General features: G+C 37.6%; 1 protein-coding gene and 1 long non-coding RNA gene across 2 annotated transcripts; both read right to left on the minus strand.

The window, feature by feature from the left end:
• Positions 1 to 762: 762 nt before the first annotated feature.
• LOC141350039 (uncharacterized) lies at positions 763 to 2,253 on the minus strand. Its single transcript, XR_012357937.1, has 2 exons — positions 1,427 to 2,253; positions 763 to 944 (listed from the first exon to the last, which is right to left on the minus strand). It is a non-coding gene; the product is annotated as an uncharacterized lncRNA (long non-coding RNA).
• A 913-nt stretch (positions 2,254 to 3,166) lies between these two features.
• Positions 3,167 to 12,419, minus strand: mtnr1al (melatonin receptor type 1A like). The gene is made up of 2 exons (XM_055177279.2): positions 11,832 to 12,419; positions 3,167 to 4,018 (listed from the first exon to the last, which is right to left on the minus strand). Exons 1-2 carry the CDS (start codon positions 12,094 to 12,096, stop codon positions 3,249 to 3,251), a joined length of 1,035 nt encoding a protein of 344 aa, XP_055033254.1. The 5' UTR covers positions 12,097 to 12,419; the 3' UTR covers positions 3,167 to 3,248.
• Between the last annotated feature and the right edge of the window lie 1,126 nt (positions 12,420 to 13,545).

The raw sequence follows: 13,545 nt of genomic DNA on the forward strand, positions 1-13,545 counted from the left end.
AGTTTTTTTTAGACATACATGCACAAGTATATACTTCATTTGACTCATACACAGTGTTTGACACATGCATTTCGACAAACTGATATATTTGAAGATTTTGGTTCCAAACGCGATAAACGCCTTTTTTATTGTTAAAGGGACACTTCACCCATTTGCATTAAGCTTTGTATAGTTAGAACCCCAGTCATGTTTTTGAATGGTCATGCATAATTTTCTCAGTTGCCACAGATTATACAGATTTCAGTGTTGCACTTCCTTCTTTCAATGATGCAAAATCATCATTTTGCATCATTGAAAGAAGGAAGTCCAATATCTTTGTTGAGGGAGTGAGACTTCAAACACCCCTTTTCTCGGTCAAATAGGCACCAAATTCTAAATGTATGCTTAATTTCACCTACACTGTAAAAAATAAATTGTTGGCTCAATGAATTATTTTTTAGTAACTAGTTCCACAGAAATTTTACGTTCACTCAATTTCTGTCTCCAAAGTGTTTCCTGGATTGATGTTTTTTAGTTGGCCCAAATTTGACTCAAATATAAAAAAGTATGTAGGCTCAATTAGCTTTATAGTTCATTCAACTAAAATGTTTTAATCAGTAAAAACTTACAGCAAAGACTCTGTCAATTAAAATTTAAGTATTCACTCAATGTTTTATGTGTTACTTCAATTAATATTTATTATTTGGGATTTTTTTAATAACATTTTTAAATTATTTATCAAATAATTTATGCTGGTGTTGTAAACAAAATAATTAACTTCAGTCACATAAAAACAAAAGCTTTTTATTCACTTATCATACAGACTGAACATACAGAATTAAGTCTTTAAATAGAGGGCATAAAACAGTCCAAAAAGCCTCCAAAGTCAGTCAGAACATCTCCAGGGCCATTTAGGAGACTTTCCTCAGCCAGTCCAAGCGGAGACTGTCTCGCTATGTATCCCTCTGAGGAATATAAACACACACACATACATAAATAACATGTTTAATATAATAAAGCTTGACGGTGAAAGACTTTATTCCCTAAATAACGTTAATGTTAGGCCAAATTTCCCTCAGACATCACACATTAAACACTATTGGGCGGTTTTCTCGGACAGGGCTTTTCACTGACTAAAATAACTTACTGACATCTCTTAACATATGAGTGCTATTGTTTTGTCTCAAAATGCACGCCAGTATTGTATTATATAAGGTTTGTTTGTAAAAATGTCCCAATTATAATAAAGACCGAGTTCTAAACTCCGGTAAACCAACCCTATATCCAGGCTTTTTATCTTAACTAAAATAGCTCCACTTTACTTCGGTCACATAACATAACACACTTCTAATATATCTTTACAAAAATATAATTACAAAAACGTCGAGTATTTGCGTCTTTGCCAATTAATATATTCTAAAATTAACATTTAATTACAACCACTTACCTGACGTAAACTTGAGGAAACGGCTGACTTGTGTGTCCTTCCTTGTGTGAAACAGTAAGTGATTCCAGCCGTTGCGTGCGGATTGATCTCAGATGAAATGACCTGTGATCCAGATCCTTCCGAGTTAAAACATTTTAAATTCAAAATACACAGACGCACGCCCATACATACATACATACATGCACACGCGCGAGGACGCGCGCGCGCACACACGCACGCACACGGGTACACACACGGGTATATTTAGAAGTTTTAAGATTGTTATGATATTGGGACTATTTCTCCACTCGCACCTTCAGCTCTGAAGTTCAAATTCGCAGGCAGTACGCACGCAGTCCGATTATAACGAATGTGAAAGATATGAAATATCATTCAACAGCGATATCATTTAAGTGCAATCCTAAAATATTATTTAAAACATACCGGTAAACCTTTTATTATTAAGTATAAGAAATTAAAATGAATTAAATCGCATGTTTAAACGCCACAGAGATATCAGAGCCAGCAGTCGATTTCTGATGGGCTTGCCGAGGCGAGGCTTCGCTGGGCGGGGTGTGAGCGCTTAAGTGTCTGTGATTTTCTGGAGCTCTTCTGGAGCTCATCTCCGTCCGAAAGTGTCCGAGCACATTTTTAAATAGACGCTATCTATATTAACCGACCGCATATTTAAACTTAAAGCACATACATTCACGCCTGAACAACTCTTAAAATTACATTTTGTTACCAAATAACAGTAATATTATGAGCATTTTGTTGTCAGGAAACATAGCTGTCATAAGTCCACATATTGACCAGATTTGTCTTAATTAGTTCAGTCAATATAGCCATTCTGAATGTTGACTGAATTTGAAAATAACCATTCACTTAATGTTTTAAACATAGATTTATCTAGACTTAAAATAATATGTCTACTCAACTAAGCCCAAACAAGAAAATTGGTTTAACTTATATATTTTTGCCCTTCCAACATTTCATTAATTGGATTTTTTACAGTGTACAAATATAACACACTTTCAATAAAGATTAATGTTTCTATGGGTGAAATGCTCCTTTAATGCCAAAATCAGTATTGTATCAGGTCATTATTAAAAAGTAAATTCTTCATTTTACACAAAATCCGTGTTATTCTGTCATCTTTTTTCCCTTTTTTCCAAACTGCAACAAACGCCAGTCTTCCTTCTTTGCAGAATGCAATAAATCTGCTTTTTTTATTTTACTCAAACCCAACGAAAATTGAGCAGGACTGAAACATTTTACAGCTGATCGCTGTCAAAAAATTCAACGTCCCAAGAATGACAGCAGCAATGACAGTGTTCTTAATATGACGTAATATGAAATAAGTGTTTTGATTAATGCCATTAATGTTTATTTTTTGATCGGTGTATACCACTAGTCAACTAAATGAATATAACATGGCAAAGATGAATGCACATTTATATATTGATTCAATAGATTTATAACATTTTGAAAAAAAAACTTTGCATCATCAGTTTTTATAATAAATCTTTGAAAATCAAATTATGGATTTGAATTATTAATGTTATAATAACCTAAAAATGCTAAGTTTGTAACAGAAAATAGTGGTTTTCATCATGTCACTTTCTTGGTAAAGAAAACATGCTTTTATCCAAATCAGTCAAAATGAATTTATTGCATTTTTGAACCAAACTCTTCACTTCTCCTGGCCTACATACTGCATGTACAAAGTATGCACGGTTACAAAAATCTGGCCAATATGTGTAAAAGTAAAGTATACTTTAGGCCTCACACCATAACTCGGCAATTTATGAAAAACACAGTGGTTGTCTCCTCGCAAAAACTTTTAACAGTGAAACTTGAAAATCGCAAGTACAATCCTTTTATACTCTTTTCGAAAGTTGTTGTTTAACACTCCATATATCACGCCATTTAGACAGCTGTTAAAGTATGCCATGAAATAACTGGCTGTGAAGAGCCACTCTGGTATGGCTTGACCCAGTCCGGGGTGGATGGCCACCGCCAAGCCTATGAAGTTCAGAGGAGCCCAGCAGACGGCAAACAGCACGAACACCACAAACATGGTGAGAAAGTTTCGAAAGTCCTGAGGCTTGATCTTGGGCCGACTGTCGGGCTTGACCCGTTTGCGGACCTCTATAACAAGGATCCAGATGCGCAGGTAGCAGTATGTGACGATACCGATGGGCACAATGAAGTGTACCACCACTACCGTGATAGTGTAGAGCGAGCTCACCGATTGGGCGAAGGTGCACGAGTACACTCGTGGGTCGTACTGCAGGGACTCCACGAACCAGTTTGGAACGATTGCCAGGATAGTCAGCATCCAGACCAAGATGACGTAACATGCTGTATTCTTGTTGGAAAAGAGCTTGTCGTATTTAAGGCTGTGGCAGATGTAACAGTAACGGTTGATGGCGATACCTGTGATGTTGAAAATAGAGCCAATAACACTGAGTCCCATTAGGAAGCCGCTGATTTGACAATGAATATCACCGGCAATCCAGCGGTCATGGAAGATTGCTGTTAACACTAATGGGTACGGATAGATGGCCACTACCAGATCTGCTACTGCCAAACTCACCACAAAGGCATTGCCTGGAAAGAAGAATATTGAAAATATTTCATACAGAGATTTCATTTGAGGATAAGAAAATAACATTAAACATTACTAAACATTACCTTCAAATGTTTTTGACATTAAACCAGTCTTATTATTCAAGAAGCTAGCCAGCTATAAAAGTGTTGATGGTTTATCTAAATTTTGTTAACTTCTTTAGCAAGATTCACTACATACCATTGCTCTATGTCCTGTTTGCGTCAATGCTGAGGATACAGTGCTTTCTTGCTTTGCCTTATGAATGTTAGTGTTTTTATGAAGTGCATTTATGAATTGAAATGTTTTTATGAATTGCATTATGAATTGAAGTGTTTTTATGAATTGCATTATGAATTGAAGTGTTTTTATGAATTGCATTATGAATTGAAGTGTTTTTATAAATAGCATTATGAAATGAAGTGTTTTTATGAATTGCATTATGAATTGAAGTGTTTTTATGAATTGCATTATGAATTGAAGTGTTTTTATGAATTGCATTATGAATTGAAGTGTTTTTATGAATTGCATTATAACTTGTTGTGTTTTTATGAATTGCATTATGAAGGGCATTGTTGCTGTATGAACTGCATTATGAATTGCAGTGTTTTTTATGAATTGCAATATAAATTGCTTTGCTTTTTATGAGTTGCATTATGAATTGCAATGTTTTTTATGAATTGCATTATAAATAGCTTGCTTTATTTATAAATTGCATTATGAATCACAGTGTTTTTTATGAATTGCATTATAAATAGCTTTATTTTTTATGAATAGTATTATGAATTGCAGTGTTTTTTATGAATTGCATTATAAATAGCTTTGTTTATTTATAAATTGCATTATGAATTGCAGTGTTTTTTATGAATTGCATTATAAGTTGCTTTGTTTATTTATAAATTGCATTATGAATTGCAGTGTTTTTTATGAATTGCATTATAAGTTGCTTTGTTTATTTATAAATTGCATTATGAATTGCAGTGTTTTTTATGAATTGCATTATAAATAGCTTGCTTTATTTATAAATTGCATTATGAATTGCAGTGTTTTTATGAATTGCATTATAAATAGCTTTATTTTTTTATGAATAGTATTATGAATTGCAGTGTTTTTTTATGAATTGCATTATAAATTGCTTTGTTTATTTATAAATTGCATTATGAATTGCAGTGTTTTTTATGAATTGCATTATAAATAGCTTGCTTTATTTATAAATTGCATTATGAATCACAGTGTTTTTTATGAATTGCATTATAAATAGCTTTATTTTTTATGAATAGTATTATGAATTGCAGTGTTTCTTATGAATTGCATTATAAATAGCTTTGTTTATTTATAAATTGCATTATGAATTGCAGTGTTTTTTATGAATTGCATTATAAATAGCTTGCTTTATTTATAAATTGCATTATGAATTGCAGTGTTTTTATGAATTGCATTATAAATTGCTTTGTTTATTTATAAATTGCATTATGAACTGCAGTGTTTTTTTATGAATTGCATTATAATTGCTTTGTTTATTTATAAATTGCATTATGAACTGTAGTGTTTTTTATGAATTGCATTATAATTGCTTTGTTTATTTATAAATTGCATTATGAATTGCAGTGTTTTTTATGAATTGCATTATAAATTGGTTTGTTTATTTATAAATTGCATTATAAATAGCTTGCTTTATTAGTAAATTGCATTATGAATTGCAGTATTTTTTATGAATTGCATTATAAATAGCTTGTTTTATTCATAAATTGCATTATGAATTGCAGTGTTTTTATGAATTGCATTATGAATTGCAGTGTTTTGCGACTTTCTCCTGACACACTTCAAAACAAAATACAGAAAAATCAAGCTTGCATTGCTATAAGTGTTTGCTTTACATACTATAGTAGCATAAAACATGTTTTAGGCTGAACTCCTTTTAAACCTAATTATTGCAATGAAGACTAAAAGTGAACGAATCACTTAATAACAGTGATACAAATCATCCCTATTACCAGTTGCCATCAACTATGTCCCTTTTGTGGTGTATTTGAAATTAATAGCCATGCTACCTTTTTATGCTCATGTAATCATTGTTCTCCTTTTACATAAATGCCAGACTTATTATTATCAAATGATGTTTACAAAATCCTAGGAGTTCATAGCAATGACCTCCACCAAAAATTGGATTTTGTAATGTTTAAGCAATGCCTTCATTATGATGTTCACAGATAATTACTCATTGTAACATTTTATTTAAACAGCCCACTTTAGACATTTTAATAAGCAAATATCAACTACCAATCTTTATAGTATTATTAGACGGTCTAATATCTATTAACAGTTTATTGTAACTGTCTATAATTATTTTTGCAGTTGTATGTCAACTTATTCCACTAACCCTAACCCTTACAGTCCACTAATACTCCAATGACAGTAAGTTGACATATAGTTGCAACTTAATTAAAGTTATTTGACATGTAGTTACAAAGTATCTATAGTAGTAGACTAAGTGGACTATCAAAATAAAGTGTAACTCAAGTCATGTAGTCAATGGCTTATTAAAATAGCAATGTCTAATTCATATCTATTGCACGACGAATTGGGAACTCGCTTAGAGAGACCAATCTGCTTTGTTTACTACTAAAACGCCAATGAACTTGGCATTAAGATATTTGCATAATGCGGGCGCCGCCCCGCCAGGTGCGTATATAAGCAGGAGGTGCAAATATGGAAATTAGCTTTTTCGCTTCGAAAGCAGGCAGTATCTGCTACTGAGAAGCTACTTTCTGCTCTTTGGGGAAACGATTGCTGAAGTTGGTTGGACTAGCAGTACCACAGCGGACGCCACAGTTTTTCCACTACTCTGCATCTTTTTTGTTTTGAGTTTTAGTGAGTGCGTTGCTGATCCCTGTGCGCATCATCAACTGAGCATCAAAGAGTGATTTCCTTAAAAGAGTGATACGAGAGAGCTCTGTTTCTTGTTAAAGACAGCCACTCTCTCGTATATCCAGAGATCAGCGTCCTTTTCAGGATGGCTTTTCGTCTGTGTGATCTTGGGTGCGGCAAGTACATGGGTCCGAAGGGTCGCGACATCGGAGTTTGACCCGGAGATGGTGGCTGTGCTCGCTGGAGCGGCGTTAGAGTGGGTTAGCCCCCCTCAGCCCGAACCGTCCCGCCTGGATGATTGGTTATTCGGAGCTGCCCGGGCTTCACAGCCCTCTCCACCAGTGCCTTTCTTCCTCGAGGTGCACGAGGAGCTGTCACGGACTTGGAAGTCGCCGTACTCTACCCGGTTACGGCCGATTCAGCCCTCACCAACGGAGCCGCTAAGGGTTACACGGAGATCCCTCCTATGGAGCGGGGGGTTGCCATGCAACTGTGTCCGGCCACTGCTGCCTCCTGGAAGGACCGCCCAACCGTTCCCTCTCGGGCTTGCAGACAGTCGTCCGGTTTAACGGGCGCTGCCCACCAGGCTTGTGGAGAGGCGGCTTCGGCCCTGCACGCAATGGCGTTGCTGCAGGTACACCAAGTGAAGGCCTTGTGGGATCTGCATGAGGGAGGACACGACTCACCCGTCTTCTCGAGCTCCGGGCTGCCACTGATCTTGCTCTCCACGCTACGAAAGTGACGGTGCAGGCGATTGGCCGTGCGATGTCCACACTCGTGGTCCAAGAACGCCACCTTTGGTTGTGTCTGGCTGATATGACGGAAGCGGACAAGAACAAGTTCCTGGACGCTCCAGTGTCACAGACCGGTCTCTTCGGCGAGTCGGTGGAGTCCTTCGCCCAGCAGTTCACCGCCGCTCAGAAGCAGACTGAAGCGATCGCCAAGATCATGCCCCGGCGCAAGAAGCCTGCCTCTCGTCCACCAGCGCCGGCTGCCCAGTCTGCTCCTCGCCGAGGGCGCCCTGCGATTCGTGCCTCTACGTGGATCGCACACAAAGCCTCAGGACATCAGACCAGCTCTTTGTTTGTTACGGTGGTCAGCAGAAAGGGAAAGCTGTCACTAAGCAGAGGATGTCTCATTGGATTGTAGACACTATCACCCTTGCTTATAATCTGCAGGGCACCCCATGTCCATTTAAATTGAGAGCTCACTCTACTAGAAGTGTTGCCTCATCTTGGGCCCTCGCACGTGGTTCCTCGCTAACAGACATCTGCAGAGCTGCTGGTTGGGCGACACCTAACACGTTCATTAGGTTTTACAGTGTTCGTGTCGAGCCGGTCTCCTCTCACGTTCTCTCCTCATCTGGGAGATCACTGAGCACCGACTCGCATGTCGGCTTGCAGCCTCCGACTGACGCTACACAATAACTGTCAGTATGGAAGGCCATTTAGACAAAAATGCGTAATGGTTTGATTTGTCCGTCCTCCGCTGCCCTGGCAGCCTGATGTTGCGGAGCATCCGCTGTCAGCCTCTCACTAGCTGCATCCTCGTGAACCTATGTGTTTGGCTCGGGCATCCACATTGCGTCCCACCGGGTTCCTTTGTGAGTATTTTTCCATGGGTTTAATCATACTAGCCCATGTTTCCCTCAGCAAAGCACTGCTTTGCTTACACAGCCACGGCTGTCTTTTACCTCAACTACGGTTGACTTTCGCCCACCATCAGCCCTTAACAAGGCGGTGGCTTCCCAGCGTTCCTATCCCGCTCAGATAGGGCGCTTCCCAGTCGCTGGCACTCCTGTGGGGTTGAAAGAACATCTAGTTCCCGGCCTTCTGCCTTAAAACCTAATTCTCCTTAAGTGGAACCGGAGGGCTTTACGCAGACACTGGAAGAAGTCAGCCCTCAGTGGCATTTTGGTAGGGATTCCCAATTCGTCGGTCACGACGTGACGTCGTAGTGACCGACTGAAAGGGAACGTCTCGCTTACGTATGTAACCCACGTTCCCTGAAGGAAGGGAACAGAGACGTCAAGTCCCGTCGCCACAGGGCTGCTCCCTGCTATTTACGGCCAGTCACACTTTCCGGCTTTCTCAGCGAAATGAAGCTAATTTCCATATTTGCACCTGCTGCGTATATACGCACCTGGCGGGTCCGTATTTTGCATTGAGAGATTTTACCATGTGGCATAACCTCCTTAACTGTGGTAAAATCATTGTAATGTGTGTTTTAAGTGGTGTGTTGCTTTATTACACCAACTATTGTTTAAAAATAGCTACTTTGAATTTCATCCATTTAAATGCACTTTCCACACTTCAAATCTAATGCCAGATGCTCCATTAAAACAAGTGCTGTATTGACTTTTGCATCCACCCCAGTGACTGGAGGCAATGAATTGAATTCCTTAAATTACCGAACGCACATCTCACATCCAACAGTGTTAATCCAACCAAGTCTGCGGGGCTCTTGCAATGATTTTCTCCAGGTACCAGTCACATTTTTACCTTAATGCTCTTTACTACCTATTTATTCTCCACTTAGTGAATCAAACAATTAACAATGATGAATCAACAGTGGCAAGGACTCACAATTCAAATCAAATCTGGATGTTACTTTATTTTTCACTGCTGGACACCCAGAACATTACTCACCCTCATGTTGTTCTTAACCTGTATGAGTTCCTTATTCTACTGAACACAAAAGAAGAGATTTTGATAAATGATGGTAAGCATACAATCAAGGGTACCCATTGACTTCCAGTGAGTACCATCAGTGAGAAGTCAGTGGGTACCATCAACTGTGTGGTTACTATTTATTTATCTTTTGTGATAGAAAAAAATAATTCATTCAGGTTTATAACAACATGTGGGTCAGTAAATGATGACAGAATTTTCATTTTTGGGTGAACTACTCTTTTAAAGTGAGAATGGAGTATCACATCAGAAAGATACTTACAGTAGATGAAGTTGTCAATTCGACAGCAGAAGACTTTTTAATGCACTCTCAGAGGTGCACTGAGTAATGGTAATGAAGATTCACTTCACAGACATCACGGTTTTGAAATAAAAGGCCACTTGGCCAGATTTACTATGAGCTGTGAGCATCAAGTGATGTGAAATGGTGTTTTCAGTATTAAGACGCTTAAACCAAATGTTGTCAATGCTGCAAATGTTTACACAATGATATTTCTATAGTTGTGTGTGGTTAATGCCTAGAGGGCAATAGATTGTCTCAAAGATCACAGATTATGCAACCCTATATCACGAAATTGCGTGACTATTTCACGCATGGACCAGCGTGACAATGTCACGCTTTGCCGCGTTTGAGCGTGAGCATGTCACGCTTTTCTGTTTGTGTCGCTGTCACGTATTGGTTACTCAACTTTTTTTTCCTATTTTCAAACCATTGTCGCTTTGGTTTAGGGTTAGATTTGGTGCTTGTGTTATATGTCACTTTAAGTATTTGTCACTTTAAGTATTGGTTTATAAAATAAAAAGATACAATACTTATTCTTTTATATTTTCTAAACTTTAACCAATTGTCACCCTACGTTGGGGTTAGAGTTTGTTTAGGTAAGGGTGTCATTTTATGTAAATCTAACCCCAAACCGAAGCGACAATGGTAAGAAAATAGGACAAAAAAGTTGAGTAACCAATACGTGACAGCGACACAAACAGAAAAGCGTGACATGCTCACGCTCAAACGCGATTTATGATCAACTAAGTGACATACTGATGTATGTATTTTGGTATTGTACAGTAAAAAGTAGACTGATTTAAAATGAGCTCCTAGATTCCACCCTTGCCTCAAGGAAGCACTTTTATGAAATGTGTTAGTTTAAAATTTGTCTTGTCGGGCTGAAATAACAGGACATGTGGTTCAATAATTCATGACAATTAGAAACAGCTTAGACCAAGTTTAACTTTCAGTAATGAATTTGACTGAGCTTCTGAGAAAATATGTAGATTCAACTATTATGTAAGGGTTTACAATGAATATGTGAAACAGAGCCTTTTGGTATTAAATGTAGATTTATCAAAAAAATAATTTGTTATTTTATATAACTAATTTCTATATTGTGACCTACATGACACTCTTAACAATAAAAGTGCTTTATGATGCCTTCAAAGAATCATTTTTGAGGTTTCATAAAAAAACTATAAAAATAACCTTTTAAGCACCTTTCTTTATACATAATGATTTGCATACATAAATGTAAAAGTAAATAAAACACACACACACACACACACACACACACACACACACACACACACACACAGCTATGCAAAGAGCTGTAATTATTGATGTGCGTCAAAAGATCATAAACCTGTTTCTCTTCCAGCATTGCGAGCATCTAAAAATGGTTTCGTAATGACTTCATTGTGGCATTGTTTGAATAAGTTCTTTCTAAAAAACTAAACACATCTCTTTTTTTTATTAGTGAATAATAGAAGTGCAATTAACATTTAATTTACACATCATGTAAAATCTCTTTGTAATATAATGCTTGCACAATAATAATTCAGTTAATAACAAATGTTGCTTTACATTAGGGTTGCACAACTTGTTTGTTTGTTTTTACATGCTCTTTTAAGTTTATGTCATGCAAAAGATGAGGCTGATTTCATAAAAAGTGTATATTTTTCCCCCTATGCTCATTGTATGATTTTTTTAAAATGTCAATTATTATTGAACCTTATAACCACTTTATAACTAAATCACTAAACTAAAAGGTCAAGTTGTGCTTTGTCAGATAAGACCAGTGGTCAGGAGACTCATACAAACTTAAAGCTGACAATCTTGCATAGATGCAGCATCCTCATCCTTGCATGCTTTCCATGTGATCGTATTAAACAGACACTCACATCTGGCTCACAAATAGTTAAATAAAATAAATTCATCAATAAATAATCATTTATAATCAAGCATGATGTATGGAGATGTATTTACCTGCCTTCCTGAGTTTTCGGTTTCTGAAGACTGACACAATGACCAACAGGTTGCCCAGTACATCAACTATAATGGTGGTGATGAGCACGCTGGAGAGTAAAGTCACCACCCAGGGAAAAGAGAGATACTTGCTGTCCCGGTTTCCGGTAGAAATGTTCCTCAAAAAGGCATCCGTTCCCTCCACCATCCTCAATTTATCATCACGGGACAGCGGTGAGGAGTACTGTCCTCCGGTGCGCGCGCATCTGTGGAGCATTGGGTTCATTCAGAAAGAGAGCGGCTGCTGTGCGCGTTAAACACTGACGCGCGCCGTAGACTGCGAGTCATTTAAATAGAAATTATGTCAATGAAAGGACGACATTTAGATCGTTCTAATGTCAATATCGCGATACTTTTGGGGGGATTACGACACTTCTTGTTAATTGTAAGGATGTTCAATCAAAACGCAAAGAGTTGCCAGCTGCCACAACGACGCATTTGGATTAAATGAAAATAATATTTCGTTTGTGTTTGGCGAGCGGATGGACATTTATAATCCAGCGCGTATCTTTGGTCGGTGAACTTCTGATGTGCCCTGGATAAGAGACGCCCATTCATAAATCTGATGCACGTGCATCTAAACTACAGTAGTAGTGTGCATTCATCCATCTGCGTTCATAGTGCTGTGTCCAAAATATTTCGACTTTATAGTTCTTGTGTGATCGGGAATCCAGATGGAGATCCGTTTACCTTCGCTGCCAGAAATGGATTTATATAAGCGTGTGCGCTGAATTGACTTGCATCCCAGTGAATCTGGAAGCTCAAGCAGAGGATGCTCTAGCTGATCAAGAGAGGCACCTGATGACTCTATCACACTGACATGTGAGCAGGTGCGCATCCTAAAACACCAGCTCTGCAGATTTGAAATCTAAGTAGGCACATATCGAAATATTGGCAGTATTAAAGCCTAAAAATATTTTTTTCCATTATAATAGAGTTTTTGATTTTGTTTTATTGCAATAGGTTTCTTTGAATGTGCTGTCTATAAACTTAGCATATAGATAATTTACCCTGTGTGTTGTAAACTTTGATCCACTCACAAAAAATGTTAATGTGTCTGTTCTATTTACAAAATTCTTTCATTGGATGCCTGAAACATCTCAGAAGACCTCTGACATCAATTCATTTATCAAAAAAACACATTCAGCACCCCATGATCTCTTTTGAACCTCATGCCTATGGTTGTCTCATTCACATCTCACATAATCCATCATGTGTTTTTGTGTGTGTGTGTGTGCACCTTTCCAATTTGTCAAAAATGTAAAGAAAATCCAGAAATGAGTTTTTACTTGTTTATGTGTTCTTTTCTATTCAAGCAGGATGATCCCTGATCAGTGTAATGAGATTTCAAATGATTGGACACCAGCTGTGGAATTTGGGTTTTGTGCCCCATAATAGGCTTTTTGGCAAACGTCACATGACAAACAGCAAAACAGGTCTCTCCGCTTCCGGCTGTTGAAGAAAATGATAACAGCAGTATAAACTGGCAATATCTATAAACTTTTAAGGTATTCAGAACTGATTTGCATTATTGTCATTAAAAGGCAGTGATTATGTTGTTTGGTATAAATCATCAATATATATTTTCTATAGAATAAAAATTACGGAGATACTTTACGTGTCACATATGATAAAAATTACCAATTTTGAGAGCATTGGTATTCGCATGTGAGTT

This window comes from Misgurnus anguillicaudatus, chromosome 16 (assembly GCF_027580225.2).
Source record: "Misgurnus anguillicaudatus chromosome 16, ASM2758022v2, whole genome shotgun sequence".
Lineage (NCBI taxonomy): Eukaryota > Metazoa > Chordata > Actinopteri > Cypriniformes > Cobitidae > Misgurnus > Misgurnus anguillicaudatus.

What these genes read in the sequence shown, in the direction of transcription:
- mtnr1al (XM_055177279.2), bottom strand. Translation starts at nt 12,096, where the DNA reads ATGAACCCAATGCTCCACAGATGCGCGCGCACCGGAGGACAGTACTCC. An exon ending in CCGAAAACTCAGGAAGGCAG is followed by an intron (nt 4,019 to 11,831) that starts GTAAATACATCT and finishes TCTTCTTTCCAG; the next exon opens with GCAATGCCTTTGTGGTGAGT.